Source organism: Muntiacus reevesi, chromosome 3 (genome assembly GCF_963930625.1).
Source record: "Muntiacus reevesi chromosome 3, mMunRee1.1, whole genome shotgun sequence".
NCBI lineage: Eukaryota > Metazoa > Chordata > Mammalia > Artiodactyla > Cervidae > Muntiacus > Muntiacus reevesi.
This window is the reverse complement of record NC_089251.1, coordinates 251,606,118-251,630,639: the sequence shown is the minus strand read 5'-3', so window position 1 is coordinate 251,630,639 and position 24,522 is coordinate 251,606,118. Positions and strand designations below refer to the sequence as shown.

Below are 24,522 nucleotides of genomic sequence, written 5' to 3'. Positions count from 1 at the left end.
AGATCCTCCTGGCAAACCTGAGGTTATCAATGTAACAAGGAATTCAGTGACTCTCGTCTGGACTGAACCTAAATACGATGGTGGCCATAAGTTGACTGGATATATAGTAGAGAAGCGAGATCTTCCCTCTAAATCCTGGACGAAAGCCAACCATGTTAATGTCCCAGATTGTGCCTTTACTGTTACTGACCTTGTCGAGGGTGGGAAATATGAATTCCGAATTAGAGCAAAGAATACAGCAGGTGCTATCAGTGCTCCATCAGAGAGTACAGGAACCATTATCTGCAAAGATGAATATGGTAGGTCTATTTTATTTTTTATGCGCATTAGAAAAGAAAAAACAGTAAATTAAGCCACCTTCCTTTTCTGATTACAATGTTTGTTTTTGTTTTGTTTTGTTTTTTTTCCTTTGCAGAGGCACCAACCATTGTTCTTGATCCCACAATAAAAGACGGGCTAACAGTTAAAGCAGGAGACACCATCATTCTGAGTGCCATTAGCATTCTTGGCAAGCCTCTTCCAAAATCAAGTTGGTCCAGGGCAGGAAAAGACATACGCCCATCAGATATTGTTCAGATAACTTCAACCCCAACATCTTCCATGCTTGCTGTCAAGTATGCCACTAGAAAAGATGCTGGTGAATACACCATCACTGCTACTAATCCTTTTGGCACAAAGAGTGAACATGTGAAGGTGACAGTGCTTGATGTACCTGGTCCCCCCGGTCCCATCGAAATCAGTAACGTTTCTGCTGAAAAAGCAACACTCACCTGGACACCTCCCTTGGAAGATGGTGGCTCACCAATTAAGTCCTATATCCTGGAAAAGAGAGAAACCAGCCGACTTCTGTGGACAACGGTTGCCGAAGATATTCAGTCTTGCAGGCATGTGGCCACCAAACTTATCCAAGGAAACGAGTACGTCTTCCGGGTCTCAGCTGTAAACCAGTATGGCAAAGGAGAACCTGTACAGTCTGAACCTGTCAAAATGGTAGACAGATTTGGTAAGTACCGCATATAAGGGAACTGACACATAAACCTTTGCAGCAGAGCTTAGGAAATCACAGATTTCTCACAAATTTGCTTCCTTTTCAGGTCCACCTGGCCCTCCTGGAAAGCCAGAGGTTTCCAATGTCACTAAAAACACGGCCACTATCAGTTGGAAGAGACCAGTTGATGATGGTGGCAGCGAGATCACAGGGTATCATGTAGAAAGGAGAGAGAAGAAAGGCTTGCGATGGGTGAGAGCAACAAAGACTCCAGTTTCTGATCTCAGATGCAAAGTGACAGGACTGCAAGAAGGAAACACCTACGAGTTCCGAGTCAGTGCGGAGAACAAAGCAGGAATTGGTCCGCCTAGTGATGCTTCAAATCCTGTTCTAATGAAAGATGTTGCCTGTTAGTATCTATCTTTTTCAACACAGCTCTTTGGGGAGTGCTGGTATTTAATTTATACCAAATCCAAACCCTTAACATTTTTGTGCCTGTTTCCTTTCCAGATCCTCCAGGACCACCTTCAAATGCACGTGTCACCGACACTACCAAGAAATCTGCTTCTTTGGCATGGGGCAAGCCTCATTATGATGGTGGCCTTGAAATCACCGGCTATGTCGTGGAGCATCAAAAAGTAGGAGATGAGGGCTGGATAAAGGATACAACAGGAACGGCCCTCAGAATCACTGAGTTTGTGGTCCCTGATCTGGAGACCAAAGAAAAATACAATTTTAGAATCAGTGCCATCAATGATGCTGGTGTTGGGGAGCCAGCAGTGATTCCAAATGTTGAAATTGTGGAACGGGAGATGGCCCCTGACTTCGAACTAGATGCTGAGCTTCGAAGAACTCTTGTTGTGAGAGCAGGACTCAGTATTAGAATATTCGTGCCCATTAAAGGTCGACCTGCCCCTGAAGTGACATGGACCAAAGATGGTATCAACCTTAAAAACCGAGCTAACATCGAAAATACAGAGTCATTCACGCTCCTGATCATCCCAGAATGTAACAGATACGACACTGGTAAATTTGTGATGACCATAGAAAACCCTGCTGGGAAGAAGAGTGGCTTCGTTAATGTCAGAGTCTTGGACACACCAGGACCTGTCCTCAACCTGAGACCTACTGACATCACGAAGGAGAGCGTCACCCTGCACTGGGACCTCCCTCTGATAGACGGGGGCTCACGTATCACAAACTACATTGTGGAAAAACGAGAAGCAACACGGAAATCTTACTCCACGGTCACCACGAAGTGCCATAAATGCACATATAAAGTCACTGGCTTGTCTGAAGGGTGTGAATACTTCTTCAGGGTGATGGCAGAAAACGAATATGGCATTGGCGAGCCGGCAGAAACAACGGAGCCCGTGAGGGCCTCTGAAGCACCATCACCACCAGATAGTCTTAACATCATGGACATAACTAAGAGCACAGTCAGCTTGGCATGGCCTAAACCCAAACACGATGGTGGCAGTAAGATCACTGGCTATGTGATTGAAGCCCAGAGAAAAGGTTCTGACCAGTGGACCCACATCACAACCGTGAAGGGACTGGAATGTGTTGTAAAGAATCTGACCGAAGGGGAAGAATACACCTTCCAGGTAATGGCAGTGAACAGCGCAGGGAGAAGCGCCCCTAGAGAAAGCAGACCCGTCATTGTCAAGGAACAGACCATGCTTCCAGAACTGGACCTCCGCGGCATTTATCAGAAATTAGTCATCGCTAAAGCTGGTGACAACATCAAAGTTGAAATTCCAGTGCTTGGTCGACCAAAGCCCACGGTTACATGGAAGAAAGGAGACCAGATTCTTAAACAGACACAGAGAGTTAATTTTGAAAATACAGCAACTTCCACCATCTTAAACATCAACGAGTGCGTAAGAAGTGACAGTGGGCCCTACCCATTAACGGCAAGGAACATTGTGGGAGAGGTTGGTGATGTCATCACCATTCAAGTCCATGACATCCCAGGGCCACCTACTGGACCCATCAAATTTGATGAAGTTTCATCCGATTTCATCACCTTCTCTTGGGAGCCACCTGAGAACGATGGAGGTGTACCCATAAGCAACTATGTGGTAGAAATGCGGCAGACTGATAGTACCACATGGGTCGAACTAGCAACCACTGTCATACGCACGACCTACAAAGCCACTCGCCTTACTACCGGGGTAGAGTACCAATTCCGGGTAAAAGCTCAAAACAGATATGGAGTGGGGCCCGGCATCACGTCAGCATCTGTAGTTGCCAACTATCCGTTTAAGGTCCCTGGGCCTCCTGGTACCCCTCAGGTGGCTGCAGTTACCAAGGACTCAATAACAATCAGCTGGCATGAGCCTCTTTCTGATGGTGGAAGCCCCATTTTAGGATACCACGTTGAAAGAAAAGAACGAAACGGTATTCTCTGGCAGACTGTGAGCAAAGCATTAGTACCCGGCAACATTTTCAAATCAAGTGGACTAACAGATGGTATTGCTTATGAATTCCGAGTGATCGCAGAAAACATGGCTGGCAAAGGCAAGCCAAGCAAGCCATCTGAACCTATTTTAGCTTTGGATCCCATTGACCCACCCGGGAAGCCGATTCCTCTCAATATTACTAGACACACAGTGACTCTTAAATGGGCTAAGCCTGAATATACTGGAGGCTTTAAAATTACTAGTTATATCGTTGAAAAGCGGGATCTTCCTAATGGACGGTGGCTAAAGGCCAACTTCAGCAACATTTTAGAGAATGAATTTACAGTCAGTGGACTAACTGAAGATGCCGCATATGAATTCCGTGTCATTGCCAAAAATGCTGCTGGTGCTATGAGCCCACCATCTGAGCCATCAGATGCTATCACATGCAGGGACGACGTTGAAGCCCCAAGGATAATGGTGGATGTCAAATTTAAGGACACAATTACATTAAAAGCAGGTGAAGCATTCAAGCTGGAAGCTGATGTTTCAGGTCGCCCACCTCCAACAATGCAATGGACCAAAGACGGAAAGGAGCTTGAAAACACAGCAAAATTAGAAATTAAAATTGCGGATTTCTCTACTAACCTGGTAAACAAGGATTCGCTGAGAAGGGATGGCGGCGCCTACACCCTCACAGCAACTAATCCCGGCGGTTTTGCCAAACACATCTTCCAGGTCAAAGTTCTTGATAGACCAGGCCCTCCAGAAGGACCTTTAGCTGTGTCTGACGTGACATCAGAAAAGTGTGTGCTGTCGTGGTTGCCTCCACTGGATGACGGAGGTGCCAAAATCGAGTATTACGTCGTTCAGAAACGTGAAACCAGTAGGCTGGCATGGACAAATGTAGCCTCAGAAATCCAACTAACAAAACTAAAGGTCACTAAACTTTTGAAAGGCAATGAATACATATTCCGTGTGATGGCTGTAAACAAATATGGCGTTGGAGAGCCACTGGACTCAGAGCCTATGCTTGCAGTGGATCCTTATGGACCTCCCGATCCACCTAAAAACCCTGAAGTTACCAGTATCACTAAAGATTCCATGGTTGTCTGCTGGAGCCACCCTGACTCTGATGGTGGCAGTGAAATCATCAATTACATTGTGGAACGGCGGGATAAAGCAGGCCAACGCTGGGTGAAGTGCAACAAAAAGACCCTTACTGATTTAAGATACAAAGTGTCTGGGCTGACAGAAGGACATGAGTATGAGTTCCGGGTCATGGCTGAGAATGCGGCTGGAATCAGCGCACCCAGCGCTACCAGTCCATTTTATAAAGCTTGTGATGCTGTGTTTAAACCCGGCCCCCCAGGTAACCCACGTGTTCTAGATACAAGCAGATCATCCATTTCGATTGCTTGGAACAAACCTATCTATGATGGTGGCTCCGAAATCACCGGGTATATGGTTGAGATCGCCCTGCCAGAGGAAGATGAATGGAAGATCGTCACTCCGCCAGCTGGGCTAAAGGCAACTTCGTACACCATCACCAACCTCACAGAGAACCAGGAATACAAAATTCGCATCTATGCCATGAATTCTGAAGGCATTGGGGAACCTGCACTTGTTCCTGGAACTCCAAAGGCTGAAGAGAGGATGCTGCCTCCAGAGATTGAACTCGATGCCGAACTGCGCAAAGTTGTCACCATAAGAGCTTGCTGTACTCTGAGACTTTTTGTTCCCATCAAAGGAAGGCCGGCACCTGAGGTGAAGTGGACCCGAGAACACGGAGAATCTTTAGATAAAGCTAGCATCGAGTCCACAAGCTCTTACACCCTGCTTATTGTTGGAAACGTCAACAGATTCGACAGTGGCAAATACATTCTAACCATAGAAAACAGCTCAGGCAGCAAGTCTGCATTTGTCAACGTCAGGGTCCTAGACACACCAGGCCCTCCACAGGACCTGAAGGTGAAGGAGGTCACTAAGGAATCTGTCACACTGACATGGGAGCCTCCTCTTATTGACGGAGGTTCGAAAATAAAGAACTATATTGTGGAAAAGCGGGAATCAACAAGGAAAGCATATTCAACTGTGACAACAAATTGCCACAAGACTTCCTGGAAGGTAGACCAGCTTCAGGAAGGCTGCAGCTACTACTTCAGGGTTCTCGCCGAAAATGAGTACGGCATCGGGCTGCCTGCTGAAACCGCAGAATCTGTGAAAGCATCAGAACGACCTCTGCCTCCAGGAAAGATAACGTTGGTGGACGTCACACGAAACAGTGTGTCGCTCTCCTGGGAGAAACCTGAGCATGACGGAGGCAGCCGAATTCTAGGCTACATCGTAGAGATGCAGAGCAAAGGCAGTGACAAATGGGTCACGTGTGCCACAGTCAAAGTCACGGAAGCCACTATTACTGGATTAATTCAGGGTGAAGAGTACTCTTTCCGTGTGTCTGCTCAGAACGAGAAGGGCATTAGTGATCCGAGACAACTCAGTGTGCCAGTAATTGCCAAGGATCTTGTCATTCCACCAGCCTTCAAACTCTTGTTCACTACTTTCACTGTCCTAGCAGGTGAAGATCTAAAAGTCGATGTTCCATTCATTGGACGCCCTACGCCAGCCGTGACCTGGCATAAAGATGATGTGCCACTGAAGCAGACGACCAGAGTAAACGCCGAGAGCACAGAAAATAACTCACTACTGACAATAAAGGAAGCGTGCCGAGAAGATGTTGGACATTACATCGTTAAACTGACTAACTCAGCTGGTGAAGCTACCGAAACCCTTAATGTGATCGTTCTTGACAAACCAGGGCCTCCAACGGGACCAGTTAAAATGGATGAAGTGACAGCTGACAGTATTACTTTCTCCTGGGGCCCACCTAAGTATGATGGTGGAAGTTCTATCAACAACTACATTGTAGAAAAACGGGACACTTCCACAACCACCTGGCAGATTGTGTCAGCTACTGTTGCAAGGACAACCATAAAAGCTTGCAGGTTAAAGACTGGATGCGAGTATCAGTTTAGGATTGCAGCTGAAAACAGATATGGAAAGAGCACTTACCTCACTTCAGAGCCTGTTGTAGCCCAGTATCCATTCAAAGTTCCTGGTCCTCCTGGCACACCATTCGTAACGCTATCCTCCAAGGACAGCATGGAAGTACACTGGAACGAGCCAGTCAGCGACGGAGGTAGCAGAGTCATTGGCTATCACTTGGAACGCAAGGAAAGAAACAGCATCCTCTGGGTTAAGTTGAATAAGACACCTATTCCTCAAACCAAGTTTAAAACAACTGGCCTTGACGAAGGCATTGAATATGAATTTAGAGTCTCTGCAGAGAATATTGTGGGCATCGGCAAGCCAAGTAAAGTGTCTGAAAGCTACGTAGCCCGTGATCCATGTGATCCACCAGGAAAGCCAGAGCCAATCATTGTCACAAGAAATTCCGTGACTCTTCAGTGGAAGAAACCCACTTACGATGGTGGAAGCAAGATCACTGGTTATATTGTTGAAAAGAAAGAACTGCCCGAGGGCCGCTGGATGAAAGCCAGTTTTACCAACGTCATTGACACTCAGTTTGAAGTAACTGGCCTAGTTGAAGACCACAGATACGAGTTCCGGGTGATAGCCCGAAATGCTGCAGGAGTGTTTAGCGAGCCTTCAGAGAGCACAGGAGCCATAACAGCAAGAGATGAGGTAGAACCACCACAGATTCGCATGGATCCAAAATACAAAGATACAATCGTGGTGCATGCTGGTGAGCTGTTTAAGATTGATGCAGATATTTATGGCAAACCGATACCAACCACTCAGTGGATAAAAGGTGATCATGAGCTCGCAAATACAGCCCGATTAGAAATTAAGAGCACTGACTTTGCCACCAGTCTCAGTGTAAAGGATGCGATACGCATTGACAGTGGAAGTTACATACTGAAGGCCAAAAACGTCGCAGGAGAGAAGTCAGTCACTGTAAATGTCAAAGTCCTTGACAGGCCAGGGCCACCCGAAGGACCTATTGTTATATCAGGAGTTACAGCAGAAAAATGCACACTAGCTTGGAAACCCCCACTCCAAGATGGTGGGAGCGATATCATAAATTATATTGTGGAAAGGAGAGAGACCAGCCGCTTGGTTTGGACTGTGGTTGATGCTAACGTACAGACTCTCGGCTGCAAGGTTACTAAGCTGCTTGAAGGCAATGAATATATTTTCCGTGTAATGGCTGTCAACAAATACGGTGTTGGCGAACCTCTTGAATCTGAGCCAGTAACTGCCAAGAATCCATTTGTAGTGCCAGATGCACCCAAGGCTCCGGAAATCACAGCAGTGACCAAGGACTCAATGATTGTTGTGTGGGAAAGACCGGCATCCGATGGCGGCAGTGAAATCCTCGGGTATGTTCTTGAAAAACGCGACAAAGAGGGCATCAGATGGACAAGATGCCACAAACGTCTGATTGGGGAGCTGCGCCTGAGAGTAACTGGCCTCTTAGAAAATCACAATTACGAGTTCAGAGTCTCAGCTGAGAACGCTGCTGGACTTAGCGAGCCAAGCCCACCCTCTGCTTATCAAAAGGCTTGTGATCCTATTTATAAACCAGGACCTCCAAACAACCCCAGAGTCACTGATATTACCAGATCTTCCGTCTTCCTTTCTTGGGGCAAACCAATATATGACGGTGGCTGTGAAATCCAAGGATACATTGTTGAACAATGTGATGTGAGTGTTGGTGAATGGACAATGTGCACTCCACCGACTGGAATCAACAAAACAAACATAGAAGTGGAGAAGCTATTGGAAAAGCATGAATACAACTTCCGTATCTGTGCTGTTAACAAAGCTGGAGTGGGAGAACATGCTGATGTCCCTGGACCTGTTATGGTTGAAGAGAAGTTGGAAGCACCAGACATTGACCTTGACCTGGAACTGAGGAAAATTCTAAATATAAGGGCAGGTGGCTCCTTAAGGTTATTTGTTCCTATTAGAGGTCGTCCTACACCAGAAGTTAAATGGGGCAAAGTGGATGGTGAAATCCGAGATGCAGCTATTATCGACAGCACTAGCAGCTTCACCTCCCTTGTTCTTGACAATGTCAACCGATATGATAGTGGAAAATACACTCTCACATTAGAAAACAGCAGTGGGACAAAGTCTGCCTTTGTGACTGTGAGGGTTCTAGACACACCGAGTCCACCCGTTAACCTGAAAGTCACAGAAATCACTAAAGACTCGGTGTCAATCACATGGGAACCGCCTCTGTTGGATGGGGGATCCAAAATTAAAAACTACATCGTTGAGAAACGTGAAGCCACAAGGAAATCATATGCTGCAGTCGTAACAAACTGCCATAAGAATTCTTGGAAAATTGATCAACTCCAAGAAGGTTGTAGTTACTACTTTAGAGTCACAGCTGAGAACGAGTATGGTATTGGCCTTCCCGCCCACACTGAGGATCCAGTTAAGGTTGCAGAAGTCCCACAACCTCCAGGAAAAATCACTGTGGATGATGTCACCAGAAACAGCGTCTCTTTGAGCTGGACAAAGCCTGAACATGATGGCGGCAGTAAAATCATTCAGTATATTGTGGAGATGCAAGCTAAACACAGTGAGAAATGGTCAGAGTGTGCTCGAGTTAAGTCCCTTGAAGCTGTAATTACCAACCTAACTCAGGGAGAAGAGTACCTTTTTAGAGTTGTGGCTGTAAATGAAAAGGGGAGAAGTGATCCTAGGTCTCTTGCGGTTCCAATAGTTGCCAAAGATCTGGTCATTGAGCCAGATGTGAGACCTGCATTTAACACTTACAGTGTACAGGTTGGCCAAGATTTGAAAATAGAAGTACCCATTTCTGGACGTCCTAAGCCAACTATTACCTGGACTAAAGACGATCTTCCACTGAAGCAGACTACAAGAATCAATGTCACTGATTCAGTCGACCTCACCGTACTCAGTATTAAAGAAACTCATAAGGATGATGGTGGACATTATGGAATCACAGTTGCTAATGTGGTTGGTCAGAAGACAGCCTCCATTGAAATTATAACCCTAGATAAGCCTGATCCACCAAAAGGACCTGTTAAATTTGATGAAGTCAGTGCTGAAAGTATTACCTTATCTTGGGAACCTCCATCATATACAGGGGGCTGCCAGATCACTAACTACGTAGTTCAGAAAAGAGATACAACCACCACAGTATGGGATGTTGTTTCTGCTACTGTGGCCAGAACGACACTCAAAGTGACCAAACTCAAAACTGGTACAGAATATCAATTCAGAATATTTGCTGAAAACAGGTATGGACAAAGCTTTGCCTTGGAATCTGAGCCAGTTGTAGCTCAATATCCCTACAAAGAACCAGGCCCTCCGGGTACACCATTTGCCACAGCCATTTCCAAAGATTCCATGGTTATGCAGTGGCATGAACCAATCAATAATGGTGGCAGCCCAATCATAGGTTACCACCTTGAGAGAAAGGAAAGAAACAGTATTTTGTGGACAAAAGTCAACAAAACTATTATCCATGATACCCAGTTTAAAGCAATCAACCTTGAAGAAGGCATTGAATATGAATTCAGAGTGTATGCTGAAAATATTGTTGGTATAGGCAAAGCAAGCAAGAATTCCGAATGCTATGTAGCCAGAGATCCCTGTGACCCACCAGGAACCCCAGAAGCAATAATCGTTAAAAGACATGAAATCACTTTACAATGGACCAAACCCGCATATGATGGTGGAAGTGTGATTACGGGTTACATCGTAGAGAAGCGTGATCTGCCTGAGGGTCGCTGGATGAAAGCCAGCTTCACAAACGTCATTGAAACTCAGTTTACTGTGTCAGGTCTTACTGAAGATCAAAGATATGAATTCAGAGTCATTGCAAAGAATGCAGCAGGTGCAATAAGCAAACCTTCGGACAGCACTGGACCGATAACTGCCAGGGATGAGGTCGAACTCCCAAGAATTTCAATGGATCCAAAATTTAGAGACACAATTGTGGTAAATGCTGGAGAAACATTCAGGCTTGAAGCCGATGTCCATGGAAAGCCCCTACCTACCATTGAGTGGTTAAGAGGAGATAAGGAGATTGAAGAATCTGCTAGATATGAAATAAAGAACACAGATTTCAAGGCTTTACTTATTGTAAAGGATGCCATTAGAATTGATGGTGGACAGTATATTTTAAGAGCTTCCAACGTTGCAGGTTCTAAGTCATTCCCAGTAAACGTAAAAGTGTTAGACAGACCAGGGCCTCCAGAAGGGCCCGTCCAGGTTACTGGAGTCACCGCTGAAAAATGCACATTAACATGGTCTCCACCACTTCAAGATGGTGGCAGTGACATTTCTCACTATGTTGTTGAAAAGAGAGAAACAAGTCGGCTTGCCTGGACTGTTGTTGCCTCAGAGGTTGTAACCAATTCTCTGAAAGTTACCAAACTCTTAGAAGGGAATGAATATATTTTCCGTATAATGGCTGTCAACAAATATGGTGTTGGCGAGCCTTTGGAATCTGTACCAGTACTCATGAAAAACCCATTCGTGCTTCCTGGACCACCAAAAAGCTTGGAAGTCACCAACATTGCCAAGGACTCCATGACCGTCTGTTGGAACCGTCCAGACAGTGATGGTGGAAGTGAGATTATTGGTTACATCGTAGAGAAGAGAGACAGAAGTGGCATTCGGTGGATAAAATGTAATAAACGCCGCATTACAGACTTACGGCTAAGAGTAACAGGATTAACAGAAGATCATGAGTATGAATTCAGAGTCTCTGCAGAAAATGCAGCTGGAGTTGGAGAACCAAGTCCACCTACAGTTTATTATAAGGCCTGCGATCCTGTGTTCAAACCTGGCCCCCCCATCAATGCACACATTGTAGACACCACAAAAAATTCAATTACACTTGCCTGGGGTAAACCCATCTACGATGGTGGCAGTGAGATTCTGGGATATGTAGTAGAAATCTGTAAAGCAGATGAAGAAGAATGGCAAATAGTTACTCCCCAGACAGGCCTGAAAGCCACTCGATTTGAAATTTCAAAACTCACTGAACACCAAGAGTATAAAGTACGAGTCTGTGCCCTCAATAAAGTTGGTTTAGGTGAGGCTACAGCAGTTCCTGGTACTGTGAAACCAGAAGATAAACTTGAAGCACCTGAACTTGACCTCGACTCTGAATTAAGGAAAGGAATCGTCGTAAGAGCTGGTGGATCTGTCAGAATTCACATTCCATTCAAAGGTCGCCCAACACCCGAGATCACCTGGTCTCGAGAGGAAGGTGAATTCACAGATAAGGTCCAAATCGAAAAAGCAGCAAACTATACCCAGCTATCAATAGATAACTGTGATAGAAATGATGCTGGAAAATACATTCTCAAGCTGGAAAACAGCAGTGGGTCTAAATCTGCTTTTGTAACTGTAAAAGTTCTTGACACCCCAGGACCACCACAGAATTTGGCAGTCAAAGAAGTGAGAAAAGATTCTGTCCTTCTGGTGTGGGACCCACCCTTAATTGATGGGGGTGCAAAGGTCAAGAACTATGTTATTGACAAACGTGAATCAACCAGGAAAGCATATGCTAATGTGAGTAATAAATGCAGCAAAACAAGCCTCAAAGTTGAGAATCTTACCGAAGGAGCCATTTATTACTTTAGAGTCATGGCTGAAAATGAATTTGGAATTGGTGTTCCCGTGGAAACTGTTGATGCTGTGAAAGCATCTGAACCTCCTTCCCCACCAGGAAAGGTCACACTCACTGATGTGTCCCAGACCAGTGCATCCCTGATGTGGGAGAAACCTGAACATGATGGTGGGAGCCGAATTCTGGGGTATGTTGTTGAAATGCAGCCCAAAGGAACAGAAAAATGGAGTGTGGTGGCTGAATCCAAAGTCTGTAATGCGGTTGTTACTGGTTTGAGTTCTGGACAAGAATATCACTTCCGTGTCAAGGCTTACAACGAGAAAGGACAAAGCGATCCACGAGTGCTTGGTGTTCCTGTCATAGCCAAAGACTTGACTATACAGCCTAGTTTTAAGTTACCATTTAACACATACAGTGTCCAAGCTGGTGAAGATCTTAAAATCGAAATTCCTGTTATTGGCCGACCAAGACCTGAAATTTCATGGGTCAAAGATGGCGAGCCTCTTAAACAGACAACAAGAGTAAATGTTGAGAAAACAGCTACTTCAACTATTTTGCACATTAAAGAAAGTAACAAAGATGACTTTGGGAAATACACTGTAACAGCAACAAATAGTGCAGGTACCACAACGGAAAATCTCAGTATTATCGTTTTGGAAAAGCCTGGACCTCCAGTTGGGCCAGTTCGGTTTGATGAAGTTAGTGCCGATTTTGTGGTCATATCTTGGGAACCTCCAGCCTACACTGGTGGCTGCCAAATAAGCAACTACATAGTAGAGAAGCGAGATACAACCACCACCACGTGGCACATGGTATCAGCAACAGTGGCAAGAACAACAATTAAAATAACCAAGCTGAAGACGGGCAGTGAGTACCAGTTTAGAATTTTTGCAGAAAACAGGTATGGAAAAAGTGCCCCCTTGGATTCTAAACCAGTTATTGTACAATATCCATTTAAAGAACCTGGACCACCTGGCACTCCTTTTGTGACATCAGTCTCAAAAGATCAAATGCTTGTGCAATGGCATGAGCCAGTTAATGATGGAGGCAGCAAGGTCATTGGCTACCATCTTGAACAGAAAGAAAAGAATAGCATTTTATGGGTCAAAGTAAATAAGGCTCCCATTCAAGACACCAAATTCAAAACAACTGGGCTTGATGAAGGCCTTGAGTATGAGTTCAAAGTTTCTGCTGAAAATATTGTTGGCATCGGCAAGCCAAGCAAAGTGTCAGAATGCTTTGTTGCTCGTGATCCTTGTGACCCACCAGGTCGCCCTGAAGCCATTGTTATTACAAGAAACAATGTCACACTGAAATGGAAGAAACCAGCCTACGATGGTGGCAGCAAAATAACAGGTTATGTTGTAGAAAAGAAAGATCTACCTGATGGCCGTTGGATGAAAGCCAGCTTTACCAATGTATTAGAAACTGAATTTACAGTGAGTGGACTTGTAGAAGACCAAAGATATGAATTTAGAGTAATTGCAAGAAACGCAGCTGGCAACTTTAGCGAACCATCCGAGAGTACTGGTGCCATTACTGCTAGAGATGAAATTGATGCACCAAATGCCTCACTGGATCCCAAATATAAAGATGTCATCGTTGTTCATGCAGGAGAGACTTTTGTCCTTGAAGCGGATATCCGTGGCAAACCTATCCCTGATATTGTTTGGTCAAAAGATGGAAGAGAGCTTGAAGAAACAGCTGCCAGAATGGAAATCAAGTCTACTATTCAGAGGACAACCCTTGTTGTCAAAGATTGTATACGTAGTGACGGAGGACAATATATCCTGAAACTCAGCAATGTTGGTGGTACCAAGACTATACCCATCACTGTAAAGGTACTTGACAGGCCAGGACCTCCTGAAGGACCTCTGAAAGTTTCTGGGGTTACTGCTGAAAAATGTTACCTGGCATGGAACCCACCTTTACACGATGGCGGTGCTAGTATTTCACATTACATCATTGAAAAGAGAGAGACCAGCAGACTCTCCTGGACCCAGGTTTCAACTGAGGTGCAGGCCCTTAACTACAAAGTCACTAAACTTCTTCCTGGTAACGAGTACATTTTCCGTGTCATGGCTGTGAATAAATATGGGGTTGGAGAGCCGCTGGAATCTGAGCCTGTTATAGCCCGTAATCCTTATAGACCACCAGGTCCTCCTTCACCACCTGAAGCCTCAGCAATCACCAAAGATTCTATGGTCGTAACATGGGCACGGCCAGTAGATGATGGAGGTGCTGAAATCGAGGGCTATATTCTTGAAAAGAGAGACAAGGAAGGCGTTAGATGGACCAAGTGCAACAAGAAAACACTAACAGATCTTCGATTCAGGGTAACTGGCCTTACTGAAGGGCATTCCTATGAATTCCGAGTTGCTGCTGAAAATGCAGCTGGTGTGGGTGAACCCAGCGAGCCTTCTGTTTTCTATCGTGCATGTGATGCTCTGTATCCACCAGGACCACCAAGTAATCCAAAAGTGACAGACACTTCCAGATCTTCTGTCTCCCTGGCGTGGAGTAAACCAATTTATGATGGTGGTGCACCTGTTAAGGGCTATGTTGTTGAGGTCAAAGAAGCCACTGCTGATGAGTGGACAACGTGTACTCCACCAACAGGACTACAAGGAAAGCAGTTCACAGTGACCAAGCTTAAAGAAAATACTGAATATAACTTCCGTATCTGTGCCATCAACTCTGAAGGCGTAGGTGAGCCTGCAACTATACCTGGTTCAGTTGTTGCTAGAGAGAGACAAGAGCCACCAGAAATAGAACTGGATGCTGACCTCAGAAAAGTGGTCATTCTGCGTGCGAGTGCTACTTTACGCTTATTTGTCACTATCAAAGGTCGCCCGGAACCTGAAGTGAAATGGGAAAAGGCCGAAGGTGTTCTCACTGACAGGGCCCAGATTGAGGTGACCAGCTCATACACAATGCTGGTGATTGATAACGTTACCAGATTTGACAGTGGTCGGTATAATCTGACACTAGAAAACAACAGTGGCTCTAAAACTGCTTTTGTTAACGTCAGAGTTCTGGACTCACCAAGTGCCCCTGTGAATCTGACTGTAAGAGAAGTGAAGAAAGACTCTGTGATACTGGCTTGGGAACCACCGCTTATTGATGGCGGAGCTAAGATTACGAACTACATTGTCGAAAAACGAGAAACAACACGAAAAGCATATGCTACTGTTACAAACAACTGCACAAAGAACAGTTTTAAAATCGAAAATCTTCAAGAAGGGTGTTCTTACTACTTCCGAGTCTTGGCTTCCAATGAATATGGAATTGGTTTGCCAGCTGAAACAACTGAACCCGTTAAAGCTTCTGAACCACCCCTCCCACCTGGAAGAGTAACTCTTGTCGATGTGACCCGTAACACAGCTACAATTAAGTGGGAGAAACCAGAAAGTGATGGTGGCAGCAAAATTACTGGTTATGTAGTTGAAATGCAGACTAAAGGGAGTGAAAAATGGAGCATCTGCACACAAGTGAAGACTCTAGAAGCAACTATATCAGGCCTAACTGCTGGAGAGGAGTATATCTTCAGGGTAGCTGCAATTAATGAAAAAGGAAAAAGTGATCCAAGACAACTTGGAGTGCCCGTAATTGCAAGGGATATTGAAATAAAGCCTTCAGTTGAGCTTCCTTTCAATACTTTCAATGTAAAGGCCAGAGACCAACTGAAGATTGATGTTCCATTTAAGGGAAGACCTCAAGCTACTGTAAGCTGGAAAAAAGATGGTCAGACCCTTAAAGAGACAACTAGGGTCCATGTTTCTTCTTCAAAGACTGTAACATCACTAACAATTAAGGAAGCTTCAAGGGAAGATGTTGGCACTTATGAATTATGTGTTTCAAATAGTGCTGGATCCGTAACAGTTCCTATCACTGTTATTGTGCTTGACAAACCAGGACCTCCCGGACCTATACATATTGATGAGGTTAGTTGTGACAATATAACCATTTCTTGGAATCCTCCAGAATATGATGGCGGCTGCCAGATTAGCAATTACATCGTTGAAAAGAGAGAAACCACTTCTACAACATGGCATGTAGTTTCACAAGCAGTTGCAAGAACATCCATTAAAATAGTTCGTTTAGTAACAGGAAGTGAGTATCAGTTCCGCGTTTGTGCAGAAAACCGCTTTGGAAAGAGCTCCTACAGTGAATCTTCTGCTGTAGTTGCCGAGTATCCATTCAGCCCCCCGGGTCCTCCTGGTACTCCTAGAGTTGTGCATGCCACAAAATCCACCATGTTGGTAACCTGGCAAGTGCCAGTTAATGATGGAGGAAGTCACGTACTTGGTTATCACCTTGAGTATAAAGAAAGAAGCAGCATTCTTTGGTCAAAAGCAAATAAAATGCTCATTGCCGATACGCAAATGAAAGTCTCCGGCCTTGATGAAGGACTGATGTATGAGTATCGTGTATATGCTGAGAATATTGCTGGAATTGGTAAATGCAGTAAATCTTGTGAGCCAGTCCCTGCAAGAGACCCTTGTGACCCTCCTGGACAACCTGAAGTCACAAATATCACAAGGAAATCAGTGTCACTTAAGTGGTCAAAACCACATTATGATGGTGGAGCTAAGATCACCGGATACATCATTGAACGTAGAGAACTACCAGACGGCCGGTGGCTGAAATGCAACTTTACTAATGTACCAGAAACATACTTTGAAGTAACTGAACTCACTGAAGATCAACGTTATGAATTCCGGGTTTTCGCAAAGAATGCTGCTGACTCAATTAGTGAGCCATCTGAATCCACTGGACCTATCACAGTTAAAGACGATGTTGAGGCTCCAAGAATTATGATGGATGTCAAATTCCGAGATGTCATTGTAGTCAAAGCCGGAGAGGTCCTTAAGATCAATGCAGACGTTGCAGGGCGACCTCTGCCAGTCATCTCCTGGGCCAAGGATGGTGTAGAAATTGAAGAGCGAGCAAGAACAGAAATTGTGTCAACGGACTACACTACTTTGCTAACAGTGAAAGAGTGCGTCCGACGAGACTCTGGGCAGTACGTGCTAACAGTGAAGAACGTTGCTGGAACTCGGTCTATGGCAGTTAACTGCAAGGTACTTGATAAGCCTGGTCCACCTGCAGGACCACTCGAAATAACCGGCCTCACTGCTGAGAAATGCTCTCTTTCCTGGGGACCACCCCAAGAAGATGGCGGTGCAGCTATTGACTATTACATTGTAGAAAAACGTGAGACAAGTCGTCTTGCTTGGACAATATGTGAAGGAGAGTTAAGGACGACATCTTGTAAAGTGACCAAGTTACTCAAGGGCAATGAATACATCTTTAGAGTAACAGGTGTTAATAAATACGGTGTTGGTGAGCCCCTGGAGAGCATGGCTGTAAAGGCCCTTGATCCATTTACAGTTCCAAGTCCACCTACATCTCTGGAAATTACATCTGTGACCAAAGAGTTCATGACACTTTGCTGGTCGAGACCAGAGAGTGATGGAGGCAGCGAAATCTCTGGTTACATCATTGAGAGGCGAGAGAAAAACAGCCTACGATGGGTACGTGTAAACAAAAAACCGGTTTATGATCTGAGAGTGAAATCCACAGGACTTCGTGAGGGGTGTGAATATGAATATCGGGTATATGCAGAAAACGCTGCAGGCCTGAGCCTTCCAAGTGAAACCTCACCCCTAATTCGGGCAGAAGATCCTGTGTTCTTACCATCTCCTCCATCCAAACCCAATGTCGTGGACTCAGGCAAGACCAATATAACTATTGGCTGGGTGAAGCCCTTATTTGATGGTGGGGCCCCAATAACTGGATACACCGTGGAATTCAAAAAATCTGATGAAACTGACTGGCAAACTGCCATTCAGAACTTAAGAGGCACTGAATATACAGTAAGTGGGCTAACCACAGGCACCGAATACGTTTTCAGAGTAAGATCTATCAATAAGGTCGGCGCTAGTGATCCCAGTGATAGCTCCGATCCCCAGATAGCAAAGGAAAGAGAAGAAGAACCTGTATTTGATCTTGACACAGAAATGAGGAAGACCTTGGTTGTCAAGGCCGGTGCCTCCTTTACCATGACTGTGCCTTTCCGAGGAAGACCAGCACCCACTGTCTCCTGGAGTAAACCAGACACTGACCTCCGCACCAGAGCTTACATTGACTCCACAGAGTCTCGAACATCACTGACTATTGAAAATGCCAACAGAAATGATTCTGGAAAATATACATTAACGATTCAGAATATCTTGAATGCTGCCTCACTGACCTTGGTCGTCAAAGTTTTAGATTCTCCTGGTCCTCCAGCCAACATTACTGTACATGATGTCACCAAAGAGTCTGCAGTATTATCCTGGGATGTTCCTGAAAATGATGGTGGAGCACCAGTGAAGAACTACCACATAGAAAAACGGGAGGCCAGTAAGAAAGCCTGGGTCTCAGTGACCAACAACTGTAACCGCCTCTCCTACAAAATTACCAACTTACAAGAAGGGGCAATTTACTACTTCAGAGTCTCTGGAGAAAACGAGTTTGGTGTTGGTGTACCAGCCGAAACAAAGGAAGGAGTAAAAATAACAGGTATGTTTTAAGAACAGAGAAAACCTACGTATCTATATTCACTTTCCTTGAATAGTGTGAATCATTTTAATTACTGTTTAAATGCTTTTGGTTCACACCTCAAGCAATTCATACTATGGCACAAAATGAGTTCTTACTGATAGAGAAAGTTTTTCATTGATTTACAAAAAAAGTAAAAATCTACATAGATGAAGATGGATAATATATGTTGGATTTAAGTATACTTGAACTTGACTGCACATATATATGTACATATATATATTGTGTATGTGCAGAAATTACATAGTTTATAACACTGTTCATCTCATTCTTCATTTTTTACCCATAATTAATTTGGGATAAATTTAATCATTTAATTGGGTCATTTGACGCTTATTTGATTTGAATGCTATGACATGCTGTCACATAAAATGACAAAGCCTGGGAAAGTTTTGCTTGACTCAGAAGCTAAACTGATCATATAAAAAGTAAGAAAGTCTCAAATAAAAGTAATTGTATGCCTTCATTAAAAACTTTTCTTTTGACAAGGCAGGAAGAACACATATGGGGGAAAATGTTGCAATAATCTTCCCTTTCTTCTGATGTTTTATTTTCATAGAAAAACCAAGCCCGCCTGAAAAACTTGGAGTAACAAGTGTATCCAAAGACAGTGTTTCCCTGGCCTGGTTGAAGCCAGAACATGATGGTGGAAGCAGAATTGTGCATTATGTCGTTGAAGCACTAGAAAAAGGACAGAAGAACTGGCTTAGATGTGCGGTGGTAAAGTCAACCCACCATGTTGTTTCTGGTCTGAGGGAGAATTCTGAATACTTTTTCCGGGTGTTTGCTGAAAATCAAGCTGGCCTGAGTGACCCAAGAGAGCTTCTGCTTCCTGTCCTTGTTAAGGAGCAGCTAGGTATGTCTAATTTTAGGTGGTAGCAAAATTTGAAATTATTTGCGTTGACCTAAATCAAGTCAACTTGCAAAAAACACTTTTTTCACCTTCATCTTCTCTACTCTTATTTTTCAGAACCACCTGAAATTGACATGAAGAATTTCCCAAGTCATACCGTCTACGTTAGAGCTGGTTCAAACCTTAAAGTTGACATTCCAATTTCTGGAAAACCACTGCCCAAAGTGACCTTATCAAGAGACGGTGTCCCAGTGAAAGCAACCATGAGATTTAATACTGAAATTACTGCTGAAAACCTGACCATCAATCTCAAAGAAAGCGTTGCCGCTGATGCTGGAAGATATGAGATCACAGCTGCCAATTCCAGTGGAACGACCAAAGCTTTCATTAACATCGTCGTACTGGACAGACCTGGTCCCCCAACTGGCCCCGTTGTGATAAGTGATATAACTGAAGACAGCGTGACCCTCAAATGGGAGCCACCTAAGTATGATGGTGGAAGTCAGGTTACCAATTACATTGTACTTAAGAGAGAGACAAGTACTGCAGCATGGACGGAAGTGTCTGCAACAGTTGCAAGAACCATGATTAAAGTCATGAAACTGACCACAGGAGAAGAATACCAATTCCGCATCAAGGCAGAAAACCGCTTTGGCATCAGTGATCACATAGATTCGGCTTGTGTGGTTGTCAAACTACCATACAGTAAGTTGTCGCACTTCTCAAAGATCCCACATTTCCATATACAAAAATGCTTGAAATGTCTATATTAACCATGGGATTTCTCTCTTTCATAGCAACACCTGGACCACCATCTACACCATGGGTCACCAATGTCACTCGAGAAAGTATCACTGTGGGCTGGCATGAACCAGTGTCCAATGGAGGCAGTCCAGTTACAGGCTATCACCTGGAGATGAAAGACAGAAACAGTATCTTATGGCAAAAAGCCAACAAAATGGTCATCCGCACAACTCACTTCAAAGTCACAACAATTAGTGCTGGATTAATCTATGAATTCAGGGTGTATGCAGAAAATGCTGCTGGTATTGGGAAACCCAGCCATCCTTCAGACCCGGTCCTAGCCATTGATGCCTGTGGTATGTATTTGTCACAAGGACAGTTCTGACTACTTAGCAATGCAAACTTTCTTTCTGCAAAGTAAAATAATGACCTAAGTGCCATTAATCTGCTTTCTGTCTTATCACAGAACCCCCAAGAAACGTCCGTATCACTGACATTTCAAAGAACTCTGTTAACCTTTCATGGCAACAACCCGCTTTTGATGGAGGAAGCAAGATTACAGGCTACATGGTTGAGAGACGAGACCTTCCAGATGGCAGATGGGCCAAGGCCAGCTTTACCAACGTTACCGAGACTCACTTCACCGTCTCCGGCTTGACTCAGAATGCCCAGTATGAATTCCGTGTCTTTGCTAGAAATGCTGTCGGGTCCATCAGCAATCCATCCGAGGTTGTAGGCCCCATCACATGCATTGATTCTTATGGTAAGCATTTTTAGTACTTTGAACCACAGCAGTAATTTAACTCAATACTTTATCTTACTTTTACTGGTCCTAATCTATAGGATAACTTTCACTATGTACCTTGTTAGATATTTAGGAGAAATTATGAATTACCTGGGGGTGGCGGGTGGTCTTAGGAAAATTCCATAACACCCCAGGCCTTTTGGCTTAACTGTAAAACATGAGATTTGGACTACAGGATACCGAAAGGCCTCTATGTTTTCAGTCTTTTATGATTCTTTGATTATGAGCTAGTACTTTCACACTTCTATTTAAAATTTTCAGCGTCAATAATTAAAGTGATGGTTGGATGCTCAGAGAATATTCCTCTTAAACAAGTAAAAAACTAAACAGAGGTATTAATGATGATAAATATTAGCAGTAGCTAACACTTGCTGTGTACCTTCCATGAGTTCTCTCCCCTGGTTCTAACAGCCTTAAGATTAGCTCATTTTACAGAAGAGAAAGTGAGGTAGGTTTAGAGTGCGTACATAACTTCCCGACATCAAAGCAGCTTATTAATAATAGAGGGGAAATTCAAACAGACTTCAGAATTCTCTCTACATTGCTGTCATCCGAAATACACATACACATCCCAAAATACACTACTGGAAAAGAAGTAGCACATTCAGCTCAACAGTGGTTTAAAAACTAAAATTTCATGAGAGTTAGGTACCCAGTGACGCCGTTTCTAAAAGTCCCCCATTTCCAAGGGGGAATCTCTGTGGTGTCGGGGTAGAAGTACCCACTTCCATCTTCATGATGAGACTCCTCAGGCCTCTCTCTATGAACCAGGCTTAGTAGACAGTGAGTCAGTATTTGTGAGATTGTGAAGCAAGTCAAATTAATTCTGTTTCTCAAAACTTGTAAGCAGTCTGGCCCAAAACCAGTCCAGGGGAGGATACAGCTCTGTGAGTAGAGAATTTAGCATTAAGGGTCTGCTGTAAACTGCCCTCACTTGAATACTAGTGAACCAGGAAGGGAAATATAAAGAACCAGATCATTGTCCTGTGTCCCATTTCATTAATGGAATAAAACACGTAACAGACTTTAAAATACATTTCAAAGGCACTTAAATCCCTGTGCAGTTAATGCTGTCACTGGGGTTCAGAGCTTGCTCACAATCTTTCTTCCTCATCTGGGATAGAAGAGTAGCTTATAAAATTAAATATAAAATATAAATGGGATTAGAACTACTATGTGTACATTTATTATTTAATAAGGGCCAATGAGCTTACTTTGAAGTTGCTGCAATTATTTTCTTCATCCTTGTGATCTTTTAAATATTTATGATCTGTTTTTCTTACAGGTGGGCCTGTAATTGATTTGCCTCTAGAATATACAGAAGTTGTCAAATACAGAGCAGGGACATCTGTGAAGCTCAGAGCTGGCATTTCTGGCAAACCTGAGCCTACAATTGAGTGGTTTAAAGATGACAAAGAGTTACAAACCAATGCACTGGTGTGTGTTGAAAATACCACTGACCTTGCATCTATACTCATCAAAGATGCAACTCGCCTTAATAGTGGAACCTATGAATTAAAACTAAGGAATGCCATGGGCTCAGCCTCAGCCACAATTAGACTGCAGATCCTTGGTAGGTGCTGAATGCATGCCAACATCATATTTCGTTTGACTAAAATTTAATGATTTTAAATTGGAAACCTTTCTAAATTTATTAATATACCGTTTTGTTCTTTCATTGACAGACAAACCAGGACCTCCAGGTGGACCAATCGAATTTAAGACTGTCACTGCCGAAAAGATAACTCTTCTCTGGCAGCCTCCAGCAGATGATGGTGGTGCAAAAATCACTCACTACATCGTGGAAAAGCGTGAGACAAGCCGCGTCGTGTGGTCTATGGTGTCTGAAAATTTGGAGGAGTGCATCATTAAGACCACCAAAATTATCAAAGGAAATGAATACATCTTCCGGGTTCGCGCTGTGAACAAATATGGAATTGGTGATGCACTGGAATCTCACCCAGTGATAGCAAGGAATGCATTTGGTAAGATATGATTTCATTGGAAAACTAAAATCAAATACATGAAAATTTATTTATTTACTTATTTTCATTGTATCAAATCCTACCAGGTGATCAGTTTATTCCTTGAGTATTAGTTGTAATTGCTTTGAAATAAATGAGACCTTGTTTTGATTCAAGGCATTAAATAGTATCTCCAACAGCAAGTTTGGTAAATGTTGTCTTAGATTATCTTCAAGACTCTTCTACGTCATGCAGCCATTACTAATCCATTTACAAATGTCTATATGCTCAGATAGCATCTCATCTCTCAAATTTCTATCATTACTCATTGAAATGAGTAAACCACATTAAAATTTAAAAATAAACTGGGATGTCCCTGGCAGTCCAGCAGTTAGGACTTGATGCTTTCACTGGCAGAGATTGGGTTCAGTCCCTGGTCAGGGGAACTAAGATCCCACAAGCTGTATGGCGTGACCATAAAATAAATTAATAAGTAAACAAATACTATTCTGCTAGCTATTAATAGTTTTCAGAGCTTGATTGACTTATTTTCTTGTTCATCATATCACTTCTCATAATGATCCTTTCACCAGGTGGAAAATATAATAAATGAGATGAATATTCTTAAGTAGGACTTGAAGATTAAAAGCTAGAATCTATCAGTAATGTTGATTCTTTTAACTCACTTTCCTCTTCCTTTTTGAACAGTCACACCTGGGCCTCCAAGCGTGCCAGAGGTGACAAAGATTAACAAGAATTCGATGACTGTTGTCTGGAGTAGGCCAGTTGCAGATGGTGGTAGTGACATAAGCGGCTATATCCTTGAGAAACGAGACAAGAAGAGTCTTGGATGGTTTAAAGTCCTAAAGGAGACAATCCGTGACACCAGACAGAAAGTGACAGGACTCACGGAACACAGTGACTATCAATACCGAGTCTGTGCTGTAAATGCTGCTGGACAAGGTCCATTTTCTGAACCATCTGACTTCTACAAAGCTGCTGATCCTATTGGTAAGCACGGCCTCTTCACCTGTGTCTTCTTTCATGTCGTCCAGTTGTACACAATTGCATGATTATGGTATTGTGAATGTCCATTCCAGATCCACCAGGCCCACCGGCTAAGATAAGAATTGCAGATTCAACTAAATCATCCATCACTCTTGGATGGAGTAAACCTGTCTATGATGGGGGCAGTGCTGTTACTGGATATGTTGTTGCCATGAGACAAGGAGAGGAAGAGGAATGGACTGTTGTCTCTACCAAAGGAGAAGTCAGAACTACAGAATACGTGGTATCGAACCTGAGTCCCGGAGTCAATTACTACTTCCAGGTGTCTGCTGTAAACTGTGCTGGGCAAGGTGAACCTATAGCAATGACTGAACCCGTACAAGCTAAAGATATACTGGGTACGTACCTACTGATATGATTATGTTTTTATTTTAATAGAGTACCTCCATGAAATCACTCATTTCCTTGCTTTAAAATTCACTGTATACGTCCATTTTATGTCTAC

General features: G+C 43.7%; 1 protein-coding gene and 1 long non-coding RNA gene across 23 annotated transcripts in view; one reads left to right on the top strand and one right to left on the bottom strand.

Moving 5' to 3' along the window:
* The window catches only part of LOC136165429 (uncharacterized), an 85,698-nt gene that overhangs the window by 7,096 nt on the left and 54,080 nt on the right, over positions 1–24,522 (bottom strand). For both annotated transcript variants that reach the window (XR_010662511.1, XR_010662512.1), the window contains exons 2-3: positions 771–979; positions 191–282 (exon numbers count right to left, since the gene is read on the bottom strand). This is a non-coding gene — a long non-coding RNA (uncharacterized lncRNA). The remainder of the gene's footprint in view (positions 1–190; positions 283–770; positions 980–24,522) is intronic.
* TTN (titin) overlaps positions 1–24,522 on the top strand; it is a 273,917-nt gene that overhangs the window by 222,297 nt on the left and 27,098 nt on the right. For all 21 annotated transcript variants that reach the window (XM_065931851.1, XM_065931850.1, XM_065931848.1 and 18 more), the window contains 12 exons: positions 3–299; positions 416–1,003; positions 1,095–1,397; positions 1,499–18,604; positions 19,203–19,499; positions 19,614–20,201; positions 20,294–20,596; positions 20,707–21,003; positions 22,331–22,618; positions 22,731–23,030; positions 23,718–24,020; positions 24,110–24,415. In XM_065931851.1, the coding sequence (XP_065787923.1) occupies positions 3–299; positions 416–1,003; positions 1,095–1,397; positions 1,499–18,604; positions 19,203–19,499; positions 19,614–20,201; positions 20,294–20,596; positions 20,707–21,003; positions 22,331–22,618; positions 22,731–23,030; positions 23,718–24,020; positions 24,110–24,415 (20,976 nt within the window). The remainder of the gene's footprint in view (positions 1–2; positions 300–415; positions 1,004–1,094; positions 1,398–1,498; positions 18,605–19,202; positions 19,500–19,613; positions 20,202–20,293; positions 20,597–20,706; positions 21,004–22,330; positions 22,619–22,730; positions 23,031–23,717; positions 24,021–24,109; positions 24,416–24,522) is intronic.